Source organism: Ambystoma mexicanum, chromosome 8, assembly GCF_040938575.1.
Source record: "Ambystoma mexicanum isolate Mex_15411 chromosome 8, UKY_AmexF1_1, whole genome shotgun sequence".
In the NCBI taxonomy this organism is placed as follows: domain Eukaryota; kingdom Metazoa; phylum Chordata; class Amphibia; order Caudata; family Ambystomatidae; genus Ambystoma; species Ambystoma mexicanum.
In genome coordinates this window covers 337583899-337604542 of record NC_090929.1, presented here as the reverse complement: position 1 = coordinate 337604542, position 20644 = coordinate 337583899, and the positions used below count along the sequence as shown (strand labels likewise).

General features: G+C 45.9%; 1 protein-coding gene across 3 annotated transcripts in view; it reads left to right on the top strand.

Annotated features, from left to right (window-relative positions):
• EXD3 (exonuclease 3'-5' domain containing 3) overlaps nucleotides 1-20644 on the top strand; it is a 3187846-nt gene that overhangs the window by 3093977 nt on the left and 73225 nt on the right. For all 3 annotated transcript variants that reach the window (XM_069609779.1, XM_069609780.1, XM_069609781.1), the window contains one exon: nucleotides 15662-15755. In XM_069609779.1, the coding sequence (XP_069465880.1) occupies nucleotides 15662-15755 (94 nt within the window). The remainder of the gene's footprint in view (nucleotides 1-15661; nucleotides 15756-20644) is intronic.

Genomic DNA, 20644 nt, shown 5'->3' with positions numbered 1-20644 from the left:
CTGGACTCGGTAGTGTCGGCTGCTGCAAGGAAATGCTCGGCTAACCCGGCCTCATCATCATCATTCCCACTGGACAGCAGGGGAAGGAAAGTTATTTACACAGTGGCATCCACAATCAAGATGGGCAATGCCCTGGCTATCTTGGCCTGGTAAAACAGGGAGGTGTGGTACAAGCTGGGCCCGATACTGGAGTTCCTCCCCGACAACAAGAAAATGGAAGCTCCCCCCTCTTTCAGGAAGGGGAAGTGGCTTCGGACTATGCCAACTCAGTGGTAGTCGACATCACAATACGAGTTTCCGGCAGATGGGGACCGAAGTCTGCCTTCGTCGATAGGGATGGTTGAAGGCCACTAACCTTCGTCAGGACGTTCATGCAAAGGTGCTGGACATGCCTTTCGACTGTGAGATTCTGTTTGGGAAGACAATCGACGAGTCCCTCCAGGCCATAAAAACAGATACAGAGATGGCACGTTCCCTGGGAATCCTTCACCAGCATCGCTTGTCATCTTTTCGCTCCTCCAGGGGAAAGTCGAGCAGATGGTCCAAAGGGTTCTCCACATCTTACAAGCAACCTCCCGATCCTCCAACAAGGAAGCCTACAGGGGACGCCTTGGAGTTCCAACGCAGGTGTCCTCGTATTCCATCAGCTCCCAGACAGGAGCAGCACATTCCTCAACTCCTGGCGGAGGTGCGAGCCATGCTACAGAAAGAGGCAATAGAGCACGTTCCCCAACAGCTCTAGGGCTCCGGAGTCTATTCCAGATTCTTTCTGATAAGAAAGAAGATGGGGGTTGGAGGCCGATCCTGGACCTACGCTGGCTGAACAAAAACCTGACCTCCCAAAAAGTCAGGATGGTCATGTTGCAGCACATGCTCTGCCAACTGGAAGAAGGGGATTTCTTGACGTTGTTCGACACTTCCATGTCCCCATTCACAAGAAACATCAAAAGTTTCTATGGTTCGTGGTGGAAGGCGGGCACTATCCGTTCAAGGCCCTAAAATTCGGCTTGAAATCTGCCCCAAGGGTGTTTGCAAAGTGCCTTGCCCAGGTGGTGGCCCATCTGTGTTTGCAGGGCATACACGTATACCCACACCTGGACGACTGACTGATACGCGCCCTCTCTCAAGAGATGGCCGACAAGCACATGAGGGATATCGTCCGACTACTGACGGAGCTGGGTTTCTCTGTTAACTATCTGAAGTCCTCCTTAACGCCATCGTAGAATGCACTGTTCCTTGGCACCAGATTCATCACAGTGGCTTGCCTGGTATCGCCCTCGGAGGAAAGACTAGCAGCCATTCAGGGGAAGGTGCAATGACTGTAGTCGGTGAGGACAGCCATGCTGCGGTGTATCAAGTCGTTGCTGGGCATGATGTCCTGCATCTACCTCGTCTGTCTTTGCAGGCTGCAGATGGGACCCCTACAGGAATTCCTAGATGCACGTTTGGTACAAATGTCCAGAGGTTTTGCGGACAAGATCCCTCTCAACGAAGAGTTCCGGCGGGCTATAGAGTGGTGGCATGGTGTGCTCCCCATCGCCCAAGGAATGGGATTTCAAACCCTGCTATACCAGGAGACTGTCGTCACATACGCCTCTCTGGAAGATTGGGGGGCTCACACCAGACGTCTGTGGCTTCCAGAGGAGAAGGATCTGCACATCAACATCCTGTAGCTACGCAGAGTGTTCTGGGGCCTCAAGTCTTTCCTACCATCTATGAAGGGCAAGGTGGTGAGGATCTTTATGGACAATACCACCATCATGTCCTACATCAGGAAACAAAGGGGCACTCAATCCCCAGCACTCTCCACGGATGATCAGGAACTGTGGATTTGGCCATCAGACAGGGGATGTTCCTCGTTCCTCTCCACCTGGTAGGCATCAAGAATACCATTTCAGACTCCCCCAGCAGGGAACTGCGCTGCTGCCACGAGTGGGAACTACATCAGGATCAGGTGGACTGCCTGCTCCTCAAATGAGGCAGACTCCCGATCGATCTTTTCGCCACAGCGGTAAACTCCAAATGCCAGATGTTTGCCAGCAGGTTTTATCAACCGTGAAGCTTGAGGGACGCGTTCTCGCTCCTGTGGCATGGCCTGTTTCTGTGCACTCTTGCCCAATTTCCTCTCCTGCTACACGTCATCCACACACTTGGACAGTGTTGATGCAAGATGATACTCATCGCTACGGCGTGGCTGAGACAAATATGGTATGCAGACCTGCTCAGCCTGTTAGTGTTGCCTCCAGTCAAGTCGCCGGTACTTCTGGATCTGCTCACCAGAGAGGGAGGTGCAATCCTTCTTTATGACCCAGGATTGCTGCACCTGAATGCATGGATCCTACAGCCTTAGATTTGGAGGTTACAAGCTGCCGGCGGACTGCAAGGAAGTCCTCACCAAGGCCAGGGCATCGTTGACTCTAAAGTACTGCGGCTATAAGTGGAAGCGTTTTGCTACGTGTGCTTGTCACAGAAGATTACCCTTCAGAGGGTCACGGCTCCACAGATTCTTCCATACTTGCTGTCCTTGGTAAAAGCTGGACTGGCTCACGCTACCATCAAGGTACACCTGGCGGCCATCTCACACTATACTAGTTCCTCGCTGTGGTCCCACAGACTTGTCAAGGAGTTCCTTAAGGGGCTTTTCCGATCTTTCCTGCCAGTGAAGGCTCCTGCCCCGGCATTGGGAAGTCAACGTGGTCCTGACGAGGCTAATGGGGGTGACTTTCGAACCTATGCATCAAGCCTCAATCAAGTTTCTCTTGTGGAAAACGGGTTTCCTCGTGGCTATCACCTCTGCCAGATGTGTGGGCGAGATCCAGGCCCTATCCTGCAAGCGACCATATCTGACTATCCACGAATCGGGGTGGTACTGCGTACAAATCCCTCCTTCATGCCGAACATTCCTCTGGAAATCCACCTCAAGGAACCTTTGGTGTTGCCTGTTTTCTTCCCAAAGCCTTTGTCGACGGCAGAGAGGGCCTTGCATTCGCAGGACGTTGCTCGTTCCTTGAAGTTCTACATAACGCGCACAAAGAGGTTCTGGAAGACTTCTCAATTGTTTGTGAACTTTGGTCCTGTGAACCATGGGAAGACCTTGTCCAGGGCTTCCATTTGAAGGTGGCTCTCCGGCTGCATGGTGCACTGTAATCGGCTGACGAACCGGCCTCTGCCCAGCAGTCTGAGAGCACCTTCCACCAGAGCAATCAATGCGACTACGGCATTCCTTTCTGGTGTGCCCCTGCTTGACATCTGCAGGGCTGCGATGTGGAGGTCCACGCATACCATCACAAAGTTCTACTGTGTTGACAGGGATTCCAAGGAGGAGTCCAGAGTCGATCAGGCAGTGCTAGGCAACCTATTCGCTCGAGGTGAGTCTCTTCCAGGGGTAAGTGTTCATTGCTTCTGTTGAGCCTTGCCACCTCCCGTGGTTGTGTAATGTATTACTGCTGTTTATTTGTTATTCATGAGTTGTGAATCCATGACAGACCTCATGCTGGAGAAGGTATAAGTTACTTACCTGTAACTATTGTTCTCCAGCATGGATCTGGCATGGATTCACATGCGAATCCTCCCTCTGGCCCCTCTGCGGCTCTTCTTGGTCATACGCCACTTTACATGCTTATCAAATCTGAAGTTGGCTGCCAGAGAGGGCTGTCATTGGATGGAGGCAGTATGATCCAGAGGACAGTGATTGGTTTAGAGGAGAAATACAGTTTTCAAGTGAAAGTGAAACGTTTTTTCTTTTACTGAGGATTCCCAGCCTGATGACGTGGAATATTCATGAGCATGTGAATCCAATCCACACCCATGCGAGAGAACAATAGTTACAGGTAAGTAAATTAAACCTTATATGTAAACATTTAAACATTATTGAATATCAAACCGAAAATAAAGCTTAACCTATAAATCTTCACATTCTGAATACTGCACTGAGAGACGATTGGTACTTATGAAGATTCTAAAGAAATGCCAAGTCCAAAAGTGAATGAAACTTAAATTGTCAGCAACGTTCATATACATTGAATCTACAAATCAATTAAGTGTTAAATCGAAGAAACCAATGCATATTGAACTCTAAGGTGAATGGAACAAGTACATTCAAACGAACTGCTATTTTCAACCAAGACATGTTTTTGTGCAAAGACTAGTCATATGCAGAAGGTTGCAAGTGTGGCACAGAACATTAAGAAAATTGGGACACCTCATTATATTGCTACATCATTGAAAGTATATCTTGGGGAAGGGAACCCTGAGGTTTGAACTACTTATTGAGTTGAGGATGGCGCCTCAGGATATGTTGTGTTTTGAACTGTGTTTTGGAACTTGGGGAAGGGAACCCTGACTACTAAGCGTATATTACTTTTAAGCTGAACACTATTTTGTTGGTGTCTGACATCCCTACACGTTGTATGAGATTAGTTGTGAGGGCAAGTATATGTTTTGTACACAGACAGATTACTAAATTGAACTTTTGGAATTTGACTTTCCTTAGTTTTGGTTTGGTAGGGAAATACCACCATAGTATAGGGCAAGAAAGGTGTTTTTCCATCCTGACATTTAAGTTAATAAAAGTGTTTACTTTAACATTTGAATGTGTGGTCTGTGTCTTACTCCAAGATGCCCCCGCACCTGTTTCTCCATAGTAAAACTTGAGTTAGCTGCCAATCTTGTTTTCTTGTGATCTCTTAGCACTAAAAGGTCATTACAGTACAGAACATGCTCTCTTAAAAGGATAACAACACATTAGCTATTCGTTTTGGGAAATGTGCTTTAAAATGAACTACTGCACCCCATGTTTCTGAAAGTTGAACCCACTGCCACCAATGTTTTTAGTAAATATTGATACTTTTATATCTTTACTAATTCAGTAGCACTGAAGTTGTTCACAACTCAATGATTGTGGTAAGGTGGCCTCGGCCAGCACTCCCACTCTAAAAAAAAACGTTGTTCCAGAACCACTGGGAGGTGCACTGGAGTTATGAATATGTTCATATGTAATCACAGTGACACAATAGCTGGCCAATCTTATCAGTCTCTAATTTAGTAGCTGGAAAATGCTAAATGCCTGACGAGTGGCATTTGAAAGCCTTTCCAAAAGAAAAAAACGTTTGGCTTTGTCAATGCTTATTTACAAATATTCTCTGGCGATAGTGCTGCTTAACACTTTAAATGTCCACTCTACCTTTATTTTTGTATTATTCTTTTTTATTTAAAGTGTGATGACAGTTTAAAATTACACTTTTTGCACTTGCATATGAAAACAGCGTAGATCGAAACATTTACATCCTAAATGTTCTCCATTTCAATAAGATTTTAATAAGTCACCCTAATGCATTTTCGCTTAGTCTTCTTTCGATCGTTCTAATAAAATATTGGTTTTCTTAATTAATAACTAATTTATTCTAGGTTAGTTTTGCCTCAATTATCAACCAAAATGTCTTCAGTGATATAATCGGATACCTGGTTGTCTGGCAAGCATGGTAGTGGAATGCCACCTGTATCGCTAAAAGAGGGACAATGCACGCAGCTATTTAAATGTAATGCTCTTCGCTCTTGCAGTATCTCGCATTACAAAGTAATGCCTGATTATTTGTAGGTTCTCTCTCTTACTGCAGAGTCTACACATTCTATTTTCTTTTGGAATACCCAATCTGGGGCCTAACGCTTCATGCATGTTAATTGATCAAAACGTACCTTTTAAGGACAAACTTCTTAACGCTGGATTGGGGATTTTTAAGGATACGGCTGCATTTCACCCACAGGATACGCCAAAACCACTGGTATGTTTTTGTGCATTTTTTAGTCAAGATGTTAATGTTATCCCACCTACTTGCCTTAGACTTTAATTGGCTAAAAAGTTGTGTGTAGCTCACGTTTCAGTCAATACCCCAGCTAATGGTATCCGGGAAACTAACAACACGTCTATGTGTGGTCTTACTCCTTTATATTATCTGGAGCTTCTCCATTTTGTTCTCTTTTCCATTTGGAGCTTCTTAACACACTCAATAGCCTTAGTCTGTACTATGGTTTGTCTCGCCTGCCCCACAAACTCATGGCGCAGTGCATGGAACCGCAATGCAAGCTTACACGTACCTCACAACCTATTCGCCCTCCAAGGTGGGAGAAATCAGAAATGTGTGGCGGGTGATCCCTTTGAGGGCAATGGGACCTAATACATTTTTATTGACTATAGATAGATACTTTCATGGATGGGTGAGTCCTTTCAAATCTGTGGAAGGGAGGTGGCGTTGGGAGCACGAAGATGTGACCTAGCTAAAACCCTCCAAACAAGGGTGAGTTGAGAGGTATGCTTATTTTATAATAAACAGAACAACAAGTAAAGCACATGCAGTATTTAGAGCAAACTTCAGCTGCACACAGAATGGGTCCCCCCCACTCAATCTCCCTTCCCATTGCAGTCCCATTGAGCTCTCCTGTTCCACAGCCACTCTTCCTTCTCCCTTTATCCTTCCCCCAGCCTCCCTTCTTCTAGGATGACGGGCAGAACGATTTTGGGGGACAGTGCTGGTTTTCCACACCACGCCCCCTTCTACCCAACAAGCTTCTGCAAAATAGTAAATTATACTACTTTTCTGGGTAGTGTTTGAAGCTGGAACCCTATTGGAGCACTTCTGTGGTAAAGTGAGAATGCAGGTCCAGTAAGAGCTGCAGCTGGGAGAGCCTTGTGTGAGGGGGACAGTGTAAAGGTGGGCATCTCGTATTGGGCGACTGCACTGCTGGAAATGGAGAAAAACATGGGGAACCCTCTCCACCTTGGCAGGGTGGAGTCCAAGGGCCGGGCAGCGGGGCATGACCCCAGGCCATGCAACTCAGTATCTGCTCTTGGAACCCAACACTGGCAATTTGCATACAAGCAAAGAGCATTTTGGGAGCATAAGACTGGCCACAATTTTGTTTTTATCAACTTTATTGAATAATTATACAAAACATAATACAACTGAGTAACAACAGAATGTGAACAAGCAAAAGATTACTCCATATACATCAGTGCAACAAAATGAAAATTACTACTAAAGTAACAGCTATTCAAAACGAAATCCAAAAACATCCCCACCCTCCTATCTCATGGCAAGATGTGATAACACAAAACACAACAAAAAAAGGACAAAACATACACCCCTACCAATCCCCAACCTCAACAAAATCCACAAAATAAACCAAAGCCTACACCTCATCCAAATAAATCCCTGAATGGCCCCCATCTCTCCTCGTACTCAGTTTCCCGATGTTGTCGAACTGCCTGAGTCTTCTCATACCAAGAGAGCGTCCGCATATACGACACCCAGTTCTCGCAATGTGGCTTCTTCCTGGATTTCCACACCTTCATTATTTGTTTTATGGCCATCAACAATGCTCTATCAATCCATTCCAAACAATCCCACATCTCCACACTTCGACTATCAGTTGAAAGGAAAATCACTGACAGAAAAGTACGAGGCAGTGTCATACTAGTTACCATATCAATGCAATCCAAAACTTCTCTCCAAAAATCCAGCCCACAATTTTAAATTTCAAAAATGTCTGTAATACTGATTGAGCAAGAAAGTATTTTAAATGCGTAATTATAGTTGGACTCTTCTTGGTCAGAAATACTACTAATAAAAAAAGTCTGTAAACTGCAAGACTAATATACCATTTTGTTCAGCTTCTGAACAGGCTATGAGGCTTTGTCTGTTTCTGCGCTCGTGTCGGGTGCGTGCGAGTCTTCGGAGTTCACGTAGTTTCTTGGCCTAGCCCCTGGGCCTCAGAATTCAGGCAACGCTCCGCTCCAGACAAACTTTGCCGGAGCTCCGCTCTGTCTTGTTCCGGCTCAATTCCTGACCCGGCATCTCTAATTGGGCTGCAGAGTAAGTGTAGGGATCTCTTAGTGGGCGACATAGGCATCTCTTATTGCTGGCAGAAGGTCAGATGTCTCGGGAAATAAAGCGATGAAAGTGGCAACCAGAGCATGGACGTGGGATGGACTGGAGGGGGCACAAAAAGAATGAAAGACTCAATGGCATATAGGACGGCATAGCAGAATGTGTACGCATGGTCCCGATATCGTTCCGAGGGTGCCTCCATCAAAAGTGTTTCTTTGTGCCCTCTAGTGCTCTGGTGAGAAAGTCCCTGAAACTTTTTAAACTATAAAAATTGCTTCTGACCTGGTTGTAATCATTCAACAGTAGAAGCAGTAAATAAATAAATGCATATACATTTCTTTATTTATTTCTTATTTACTTGTGTATAGCCAAAAGAGAAAATTGACTTTTACAAGAAGTAGCAGCAACCGCTGCCAAGAGGTGTGCCAAGTCAAGCATCTTTATTTCTTGTGATCAGAGAGTTCCTTGATTGTCTGCAGAACGACGAAAGTGAGGGTTTTCCTCGCTGTCTTTAGCCGGCTGGCTAAGACAAGTCTCTATTCGCCTGAAGTTGAAGGGAGTTAATCTTATTAAAAGCTGCTTCCAGTAGTTTGGCTGAGAGAGTCCCTGAAACTTTTTAAACTATAAAAATTGCTTCTGACCTGGTTGTAATCATTCAACAATAGAAGCAGTAAATAAATAAATAAATGTATATAAATAATATAGTAGCGATCGAGTCTGGAGATACCCTAAATCTATCTGAAATTTTCAAAAACTCTTTTAGCCAGTGATTGTAGTCTGTCTGTTAGTTTAGCTCTTCTACTGTGTCATATTGTCAATGTCTTAATTATATGCCTATTATTTTTTCTTACAAAATTGCCCCGGTTTTTGGCTCGTAAAATCTGGCCAGCCTATCCTAGTAGTGCCCTGTGCCTTCCCCGTTCTGTCGCCCTCTCCTTCTGTGCCTGTTTCGCAGCCGCGCGTCCTCTCTGCCATGCTGACGTATGGTCCCGGCGTGCAGCTAACCAGCGACTGGCTGGGTTCCCAGGACCCAGCCCTCTGGGGCTTGGCTTACTTCACACAGCCTCACCTGCTTGTTTTTGGCACTCGCGCTTCACCCACCTCCCAGGTTGACTGGAGAGAATTCCTGTGGGCGCCAAAACAAGGGCCCCACCCTTCCCCTGCGCCGTCCCAGGATTTTCCAGGAGCGATTGCGAAGTCTCACGGTAACCGTGTCATCATCACTCGGAAGCGAAATAGTTTCCCATGAATTTGGTTTAAATTCTAACCGCATCACCTTTCCCCAAACGCGCCGCACCGCACCCCATCCCACGGCTGTCACGAACATCAATGAAATCCCAGAGTGACAGGTTGGCGAGAAAACAAAAACACGCAATGTCGCAAAATCTCCGCATTCCCATAGCAATGGAGCCGGGGCAGGGGCAAAGGCTGAACCACCAGGATGAGGGCGCTTGATAAGCCTGCAGGTGGCCTGACGCGGGGCCCTTTCCCCAGGAGAGTCAGAGTGCCCCAACCATTACCTTTCATAACACGCCAGCCCAAAACAGCCCAACATGTTTAATTGCCCATTCATTTTAATACTGCTGTGCAGCGAGGTCATGTCGACGGCAGAGGCGTCCTTTACAAACCCTCCTAACAACATCCCAGCACAGTGCACAGAATTATGCACAGCTTTCTGCACGTGTGCTGAGCCGCATTGCCCCCTAAAAATCCTGCTCCCCTCTTCCCACCCTTTAAGACATTTTTCAAAATTCTTTACATGCATTATGGTTAATCAAAACCTTTTACATGGAACATAACACAATTATCAGCATGATATGATATGATATGGCATTTGTAACGCGCCTATACACAAGTGTTTCAAGGCGCGAGAAGGCAGGGAGGGGGGACAAGGGGAAGACAGACAGAGATCCTACTAGGCCAGGTGTCATTCAGACCGCGCAAGTGCAGGGGTAGGGGGAAGGGAAAACGTGCAAGGGGGAGGGGGGGGGAGTGCAGTAGAAATAGTAGAATAGAAATAAAATAATAAATAAATAGGGCCAGCTGGTGGCAAGTGCAAGGTAAGTGCAGACAAGTGCTGGGGGGGGGGGCTGTAGTGATACAGAGACTGTCCCGCAGTGCAGGGGTTGCCAGGGGGGTAGTGCAAGTGAAGAGTGACTGGGCCCAGGACCGAGGTCGGTGAGAGTGGCCCAGTTGCAGAATCAGTGCAGTTTTGGTGAAGAATTTAGCAGGGGAGAGGGAGAGAGAAAGCAGAAGTGAAGAGGAAGGTTTTGAGGTGCTTCCGGAACCGGAGATGGTTCTCCTCAAGTTTCAGGGAGGCAGGAAGGCTGTTCCAGAGGGAGGCACCTGCCGCGGAGAGAGATCTACCCCCAGCTCGTTGCTTCGAGAAGCGGCTGACCATGAGGGAGTTGGAGACGGATGAGCGTAGGGCTCGGGAAGGAAGATATTTAGGAAGAGAGAGTTGAAGGTATTTAGGCCCCAGGCCCCAGAAGGCCTTGTGGACAATGCAGAGGGTTTTGAACTTAATCCTCGCAGCCATTGGGAGCCAGTGTAGAGATTTCAGTCCTGGAGAGATACGGTCCTTGGGCTTGAGGCCAAGGACAAGTCTCGCAGTTCTGTTCTGGATGAGTTGCAGAGGGCGGAGAGTGGAGGCAGGCAGATTAAGATAGAGGCTGTTACAGTAGTCCAGCTTCGAGAGAACCAGGGCTCGGGAGACAGTGAGCTTCTGGGGGAAGGAGAGGAAGGGAAGAATACCTCCGAGGAGGTGCAGCTGGTAATGTGACTTCTTAGAGACGTCAGATATATGAGGAGAGAAGGAGAGTGTGGAGTCGAAGATGACCCCAAGGTTTTTTGCCTTGCAGGTAGGAGCAGGAAGAGGGCCAAGAGAGGCCGGCAGAGAGCTGCAGGGAAGGAGGGAGTGGGTGTGCCGATGAGTAGGATCTCAGTCTTACTAGCATTAAGGCAGAGGTCATTGGCAGCACACCAATCCTGGATAGCAGACAGACAGTCAGAGATGAGGGAGGGAGAGGAGGAGGCCGAGGGTAGCCTGAAAATTCACATTCACTTAGTTTAGTTTATCGGCCTCTCGGCCCTGTGTGCAGTTTCACACTCTCCTGGCTTCTCCTGGTTAGCCTCTTGGATTTGCCATAATGTGTCATACCCTTCTTGCAAGCCTTGGCCTTGACGTACTGTGTCCATTCATAAAATTCACTTTGTAGTGGTCTTTCTCATGCCCCACCTTTCTGTTGCATTCTTTCACACTTGCGCTCTTTTCCATAAGTTGCTTTCAAATGTGCACTTTCCCCTTTGGCTTTCATCCGATATTACCTTTGCCCATAAAGGTTTATTCAGTTCTGTATTCAATAAGCTTACTTTAGCTTGATTTCAAGTTTTCACCCAGTTCGATCTTCAATATACGTAATTCAGCTTTGTTTCAAAGTTTCATTCAGTTCGATATTCAATGAACATATACAGCACTTGATTGCTTATGCGTAGCCCTCTAGGAGTGCTCTGGTGCTGAGTGACTTTCCCAGACACTCACCGGCCATCGGCACTACTCTCCAGTGGCTTTGCTTCCTCTCTTCTAACTCTCGGGTCGGCGGCCCGGCCTCTGCGAGCCCCGCTCGCCCTCCGTATGCTGTCCTCCACATGCCAGTGGTTCTGCTGCTTCAGCCCAGACGCAGACGACATCCTATCTTCTCTCTTCTTCCCTTGCAGCTCCAGCTGCGCTCTCTCCCACACAGAGGTTCCTACACCTGTGGCGGCCTCAGAGCCCAGCTTGCCCTGGGTTCCACAGGTCTTCTGGGACATCGGCTGGCGTCCTGGCTTCCTCTCAGGTCCCACAACGGCTGCCTCCTAACAAAAAGAGCCCCCTTGTGGTCTCTCCCACAGGGGCCTCTATGCAGGTTGCAGGTGTGGATTCTCAGTTGGGTTTGCCTGACTATAATTAAAGGGACATGCCTGATCGTACTCTACAGGCATCTTCATCGTCCCATTACTATAGTGGTGAAATGGGTTTTTAGTGTTCATTACTCTAAATCACCTATTCTTCGTTCCAGTACTGTCAAAGGTAAAATGTGGGGAAATGAGTGGAGAGGTTTTACAGGAGCATATAAAGCTGGTGGAGGGTTAGGTTGGTCTTCAATAGGGAAAGGGGGCTACTATGTCTCGCCTGCGGTCAACCCACTTCCAATCCCCCAGGTAATCCTCCCTCGCTTCTCCAACCCCAGGGTCACGATCCAAGAGCGATGGCCTTTCCCTGGCCACCTGAGAATAGGATCCAGGGGGAGTAGGAGTGAGGATACCCTCAGGTTTCTCACACAGTCCACTATTTGTATCAATGCAGCCTGTGAGCGAACCATCCAAGTTGAGGCGTACAGCCACCATGGTCATTGTGTACATTGATTTAACAAAATGGAGTAAGAGGGGGCATATACCCCCTACTTGCAACTTTTCTCAAAGTATTAAGACAGGCATCCAGTTGTCCAATTAAAGAGCACTTCATCAGTATTCTCTCAGGGCTTGAGTCCTAAATAATTGTGATTTATATAGAGCTTTTATTCAAAGCACTTTACTTTACATAGGACATATCTACATATATTCTTTTTTATCATTACCCATTTGAAATTGGTACTCACTTTATTGACTGCGAAAGGATGAAAGGTTGAGTTGACCTTGCTGGGGTTTGAACCTGCGACTTGCAGATCAAACGCAGATCACAGCATCAATCACTTAACCTGCTAAGCCATCTTACTGGCTTAAGAGGAGGTGGGGTGGGAGGCATCACAGGAAGAGAACATAGGAGACATTTTACTATGTCTTGAAATAGACGTCATCTAGTCTTCCTGCTAAACGTGCTATCTTTCAACTACACGACCAGAGCAATTGCCAGAGGTTTAAGATTCATTCTAAACCTTCCAGCCATCACCTCCTTGTTTTTGCTTTGTCACCCCGAGTGGTACGGGTATTCCCAGATATGGGTCCCTTGCCTGCTGAGCCTAGTAACCCAAGCTGCTTCTCACTGATGATGTTGAATGAGGCCGAAACATGTCTGGGGGTGCTTGTGGTCTCGTGCCGAAGGGATGTGACCTAGCAGTTTGGTTGGACTGCCCCTTTGGGGATGGGACCAGGCCTGACTTGCATATGGTCTTTCCCCTTTCTGTAATGGCTTGGCAGGTGAATAACAATGGCTTGGAGGGTTGCCCAGAGCAATTGCCAGAGGTTCAAGATTCATTCTAAACCTTTCAGCCATCACTTTTTTGTTTTTGCTGGGTTAGAGTCCCTGCTGCGGAACTGCACACTGTGTGAAGGAAAGGTGTATATATTTTTTTATTCCTTAAAAACACGGGGTTGGCGTCGCCCTCTCAAAAAAGTGGGCGGACGCTGTCCACTCGCAGGGTCTCTCGACTTGTGCCCTGCTCAGGAGGATGTGTGTGGGCAACAAAGTTGACATGATTGCCCATTGAGTTAAACACTGACTGAAGACATCTGCGCTTAGGCTGCATGACACAGGTTAAAATCCTGGCAGGGCTGACCCAGCCCTTTATTCTTGCCAGGACAGTAATTGAATCCCATTGAATTGGATAGTAACACCTATATTACACGACTTAGAAACACCTAGAATCCACAGTGAAGCGCTATATGAAAACTTAATTTTATTAGATACTAGTGGTAGGTGACTCAGAGACTGAAACACCCTCAGGCTGAGGTCTCCCGAAGAGCTGGATACTGATGTTGGCGCAAAACATGTTTTTGCATCGTAAATGTGCACTAAAGGCTGCGCTGGTTCAGGAAATGTGTGTTGCACCTCAGTTCTGATGGCGACAAGGACGTCAGTGAATGGTGTCCTGGTACAACTGGTGCAAAAACACTCTAAATGTGCTTTGTAGGTGTACCTTGAGGGTCTGAGCTGTGGCAAAAAACTTGAGCGGAAAGCTGACATTCTCACCTCCAGTATTCAGCACCACAATTCTGAGATGGGTTGTAAGATTGGGGGGGGGGGAGCTGTCGTGCTTTCCAGCTGCAAAAGGTCATACAATCTGAAGTTGTGTCACTACGAGGATTTCTAAATCTAAAAAAAAAATCCTGTCACTTTTATTTACTAAAGTCTCATTGAGCCTTGAGTAAATTAGAAAAGGGGTCCTCCGATCCAGGGAAAAACTTAGTTTTTTAAAAGATAAAACGTGTGTAGAAATGTAAGGGACACCTCACATGTGCCATATTTCTACTCCTTTGTCTTAACATACAAAAGAAGTGGTCTGCAAAGGAGAACACAATATCGTGTTTTTAAGAAAAATGTAGCTCGTCCATGGACAACAATTCTATTTTTCCATGCACCTCAGAATTGGACCTGTATTAGCGCCCGGTGGGATAAATGACTATCGAACTGGGCAGAGTAAAAGGTATGCTTTTATCCAGAGGACTGGAGTTACACACTGAGGCTCACAATCGGGTCTTTTTATATAAAACGAAAAACTACCTCTATATGTGTTTGGTCCCCCACAGAATTATTATTCATGAGGGACCCAAAGAAAGACATTTTAAAGAACATCATCCACTTAATGCTATACTTCTGCAAGACTTGGTAATCCACTAAAACAAGGTATTGCATGGCTTTTGGAAAGTTAGCTCATCATTATAAATTAACCATGGTGTGCTGAGTGACCAATTCTGTTTTCATTTGATCAGAACACAGACCCCTGAATCAATGAGATTGACTAGGACAGTTCAGGTTTAAGGAACCTTATTACTCTTTGTGACACTCAAATCAAACAATTTGGATAGGTGAGGGCACACTATCTGCACATTTAGCGGAACAAAGAATGGAGTTTGAGACATTTCATGAATTTTCTTAATGGAAGTTTGTGTGTTTTATTTCTTTTTCTGTTTTCTCTCCTTGTATTGGTCTTTTTCCTTCCACTGCACTTCTTTTTATTCTAATTACAATCCAACGATTTTGATCAATCAGTTATGGATATGTAATGTCTAAATTGTGGGCTTTGTAAATAATTAATAATTTAAACTGCTGTGTGTCACTTAATCACACGTGATAATACTCACAAGGCCTTGAAAAAGACTTTCAAGGGCGAAACTTGTGTTGGCTAGGATTAAGTTGAGAATGAGAGTCCCAAATGGGCAATTATAAAGTGAACTGATTAAATTAAAAAATAACTGATTTAAACGATTGTCCTTTATTTCACAAGCAAGTGTATTTAAATAAATAATGTATTGTGATAGAATCCACATTTCTTATCATTGAATTAAAATTCTCTTATGAGCTGTGCTTGATTTACAGAAACAACTCCCCAATTATTCTGAATTCTAATTGGTTACCGGCACAACCAAGTTTCTGTTACTTAAGCAGCAAGCTCCTTGCTTAAAATTATTAAAATGCTGAGGCGCGGACAACAGTTGATATTGCCCGTATATTATGTGTTTTGGTTGATAGAGGTTGCCATCAAGGTAATAAAATCTGCATTGCTCCAAATCACAAACTGTTCCATTTGCTTTGAACCTTTGAAACTAAAGACGGGTTGTTCACTTATGTCGATGTGTAGGCCCAAGGCTTCTGCTGGTCTCTGTATTATGGAGTAAAACACCCTGTTTATTGATGTAGGAGGTATTTTTTGGGACTGAAAGGTGTAAATCGGGTTGTTTCTTTTGTGCTGCTATTTGTGTGTATTGTTGACTTTTATTTATACTTGGCACAAAATTAGCATTCTTTATATCTTACAAAGACTGTACTCCCCTCTCTCATGGTTTATTTATTTTGCCCTCAGGTCTGCAACTGTAATAAGTATTTGAAAATTTCCAACCAGAAGATGAGAATCCTAATGGTGCAGCAAGGGCTTCTGCCTCCACCACCCAATGCAGGTGAGTTTGCAGGGATCTGCTGTGAATCCCAAAAGTACAAGGGCATGTTAAGGTGTGCTTGGAACAATGCTGTGAGCGGGCATCTGTCTCTATGGGATTCAGGTGTGTCATGAGGGAGCAGGGCACTTCAAAACAAGGAGTCGCCTTACACTGTGAAGGCATCTTGAAATAAGACACAGACAACAGACTTATGTTCAAACAAACAATATTTATTAACTTAAATGTCAGAATGGTAGAAGGCCTAACTTGCCCTATACTAAGGTGGGATTTCCGCAAGTCTGAGTCAAAAAAGCCCAATATAAAAGCCTGTCATTGTCCAAAACCTATGCTTGCCCTCACAACTAAAGCTAAAGAGTGTGTAGGGATGTCAATAATCAAAGAAATTGTGATCAACAAACGTTCTAAGCTTCTTCCAGCTCCCAGTTTTCTTCCGCTTCCCTTTCCCCAAGTTCAAGAAAGTTACACAAAAAAAGTCTTCAGGATTTTACCTGTTCCAAGTTCAAATAGTTCCACAAAGTCCTTAGGGCTCCCTTCCTCACGTTCAAATTAATACAGTTCAAACAAAAGAGATCCTGAGGCCCTGTCCTCAAGACTGTAGTTATAGTTCATCAAATCTCAGGGTTCCCTTCCCCAAGACTTCAACATCACAACAAATGGATGATTCACTCTTCTTCTTGCTAGGTTTTGCAGTGTCTTTACCTTTTATAATGAAGGACTCACTGGTCTAGACAGAGTTATCAGACCATACAGTTTCTCTGCATTCGCTCCCGTGTTAAAAGGCACACTCCCTTAGAACTCCTTCTTGACCTCTTGGGTTTGTCACACACCTTTTGCGAGTCTTGGGCCTTGCTGCACTGTGTAAGGGAGGCATGATATCAACAGTAAGACAGACACAAGTGTCCACAGTTCAAGGGTGTTTATTGAACTTTTGCAGAGGTTGTGACAAACGCCTATCTAAACTTTAATTTACAAATTTGAACAAGCTATAACCATCAATTAATAATAATTCAGTCCCAGTGGAGTCTTGTCAAAATAAAAGGGCCTATACTAAAAAACCTATTGCCAATCCTTAGCGCTAATTTACAAATAGTGGTGGATAGTGTTCATGAAAAAGAAATAAGTGTTCACAAAATGATATGTCAGGATGTTCGAGCCGTTGGCCTCCCTTCCCCACATTTTGAGCACGGGGCAAGGCGGTTCACTCGAGCAAAGCACACACGCTGGCTTCTGCGGCACGAAGATACAGTTCCATTAACAGCATCAGGGCCTTCTGTGTCCAAGTCTCTTTACTTCTTAAACATTCTATTTATTCAGAGGGTCTGATGTACAAAGAAAAACCAGATGCAAACGTGATTTTCCTTTTACAAGTATTCAGTGTGGGTGTTAACCCTAGACCCCCCTCAGCTGGGCTAGACCAATTGCAGTATACATTAAACCATCCAAGACTTTCAAATGTGCACAGGGTTTAGCTTGACCAGTTGCAGGACTACTTCAATCTCAAGATTCCCTTTTTGTCACACTGAGCATCAGTTGGATTTCTAACAGAGACTCTCGAATGAGCACCCATGTAGCACCAGACCACTCTGTCTGCTGTATCTTTTCTTGGCCTCTCAAAGTTCAGTCACTCCTTTGGTTTCTTTGAATGTCCATTAATTGATTTTTTGACAAATTGTTATAACAATCAGACACACTCATCATTACCACCATACTTTCACACACATCAGGCGTATCAAACTTCATGATATTGTCTGAACATGCAACACATTTCGCTTCCTCGTCTGCAGCTTGATATCCACGTGAGATAAAGCCTGCCCTCCTAGTGTGAGCTGCGCATTTAACGACTGCAATGGCTACTGGGAGTTGTAGTGCTTTAATAAGTCTGTCCATTAAGTCTGACCACCAGAAATGTGCTCTCTCTCCGGGCTGGGATTCCTCCCTTCTTCTAGTGCTGCCAGCTGCTGCCCCCACTCTCTTCTTACCACCCAGAGGACTCCTGAAGTTGTTAGGGGGCCCGGCTTGCTGAGCCCCACAAGGTCCAAACTCTTGGATTCCCTCTCTGGCAAATTCCCTATGACCTGTATGCAGCTTCACTCGAACTGAGGGTCACAGACTGGTCACAGACTGTTTCTCCCGCCCATCGCAGATGCAGGCACTGGCCCCGTACTTCTGGAGCCTTCTCACTCCGGCCTGCTGGGAGGGTGTAGCATGCTACAAGGCCCCACTCCCCTGCGGCTCACTGAATTTGCTGCCGTGCTTGCTCCCTCCGCTCGCTGGTTGTTACTGCTCCCTCAGTCTTCGTCTCCTCTCCCGGTGCGTGAGACTCAGTAAGAACAGCGTTCCTGCCCCACACCGCCACCTGAGTTGCGCACCTCCATGCTGCTCTTTAGATCCACTCTGTCTGGTAGGGCAGCGCACTACACCCCACTGGCCCCCGAATCGCTGCAGGATCTCCCAGTGCTCCAACCTCCACCTCTGACTGCTGCTGGCCTGCTGCACAGTGATCCCCTCCGTGGCCAGGGCACTCTCACTTCCTCCTCTTCTAGGCTGTCTGCCGGCTGCTACCGCTGTCACCAGTGCTCTCGAGGGCCTTTGCACGTTCCAGCTATATGTCAGTCAGAGCCTGAGTTCCGCTGCACACTGCGCTGAAACTCTGTCGGGCTGCTCGGCCTTGAGTGCCAGGTGCCTACGTTTACACACCCCAACTCTCCCTAGAACTGCAGGATGTTAGCAGGATGTCTGGATCGAGCTCAGAGCTCACTCAAGAATTGCCATGCTTCTTGTGCTCACGAGCGCCCCCGAATGCAATGTTTCTCAATTGTTTCATTTCCCTTGGCTGCATGTCTTGCTTTTTGGGATCTTGCTCAATTTACCAGAATGCAATGCTTAAGACCTGGGTGGATTCTCCTTACTTGTATGTATTGTGCTTTGGGATTGTGTGCCATGGTTCAGAGAGTGCAGTGTTTCAGACTTGCTTGTACTCCCCTTATTTGTATGTATCGCACATTAGGATACTGCACAACTGTTCCCCACTTACATTTTCACTAAACTCTGTTCTTCCTGAACACCCACCTGGAGGTTACACTTTGATCTCTTAGGGGGTCTCAGTTCTGTTGCTGACTGGTTTATCTTGAAGTTCTGGCAACGGTTTTCCCTTGTTTTTCATTTTGGACCGTGTGGGAAGAGTTGGGGTCTTGTGTCAACCGACATACTAAGGAAGGAGAAATGGGTGACAGCAGTCCTCAAATTAAAAGTAGCCCCTGTTCTGAACCAAACGTTCTTGCCTCCCATAACCTTTTACATGTAGCCTATGTTAAAGAGTGGAGTTTCCACACTTCTCCATTCTATCTTATGCCAACTTGCCGATGCTTGTTTTATTGTACATGGGAGACAATGTATCTATTTGATAGATAGATAGATAGATAGATAGATAGATAGATAGATAGATAGATAGGATAGATACATTGGGTGAGTGATATTAGCAGTGCCAAGGTGTGCTTATGAAATGGGACCTGTCGGCCAGAGTCCAGTGGTAGGAGTACAGGTTTGCTTGATGTTTTGCCTTGTAAAGCCTACTCCCCTCTTCCCCTGACTAAATGATTCCCCTCAGAGATGGCCTACCTCCTTACACTGCACATACAAACGCCCCAACAGTGGGCTGCCCCAGGCCCAGTGATGAGCACATTAAGACTAACCGAAACAACGAAAATGCTCTACTCTTTAGCCCGGTCACTCTCTCGCACATACATACGTAGCTAACCAGACCCAAATCACAGATCACGCTGTTGATAACATAATCTCAAGTTTCTCTGCTAGGCTGGCACTCAGAAGCCGGATGCACCAATCAACACTAGGTATTTTGCATCAGCCTCTCCACTGTCCCACTAATGACCCCCCACCCCCCTTCCTTTTTCTTAGAGTCATGCAGAGCAAGGCTAAGAATAATCGCAGAAGGGTGCTGTTTATACAAAACCACTCAGATTCCAATCCGTACTATACAAATAAATGCCTTAGAAGCGACCTCTAAATTGAGTATATGGCACCGTAGCTAGCCCCCTAAATCACACATACTGCACTGTATGTGGTCAGGCTTTAGACAACTGAGTTATGCTCCTAAATCACATGCCATGCACAATACATGACCAGGTTATGGACAGCAGAGCTATGCCCCTAAATTACATGTTCTGCACCATACATGACCAGGTTATAGGCGAGCTATGCCCCTAAATCACATGTTCTGCACTATACATGGCCAGGTTATAGACATCAGGGCGATCTCCTTAAATCACACATACGATACCGTACATGCTGAAACTGTAGCCAGCATACCTAACCCCCAAAATCACATCTTCAGCACTGTACAAGTTGACTTCATATTGTGCCCTATTGTTTTTCACATCTAGGTATCCCTAAAAAAACACTACCTCATATTTCAACCACCCTCACTTACCACATAAATACGCCAACACAAATGTCCAGACAAAACCCTCTTGCACAGTCCAAACAATTCAATATTCTACATCTCTCGAATCAATTTACAAACCTCGCCAACGGACCAAACACCCTCACAAGTCAAACCCGTCAGGCCTCGCTTCTGAAGACAAAACACATCTGGTGTACAGATCAAAACACAGCCAGAAAACACATCAGTGGTTCCCGGTTCTACCAGCATCAATAGTTAAGCACAACTCCTTATCTTTTCCCCCTCTCCTCCATAGATGCCAGCATTTCATAGTGGACTCGAGGAGGTCACTTACATGTTAATTACATGTTACTCCCCTGAGCGCCCCAGTTAACGCACTCTGAACAATTAGCATATTTGGGAACTTTTCATAGCTCGGCCCATCACCACCAAAATGGGCATTTTATGAACCCCTTTACTACCTTGCAAA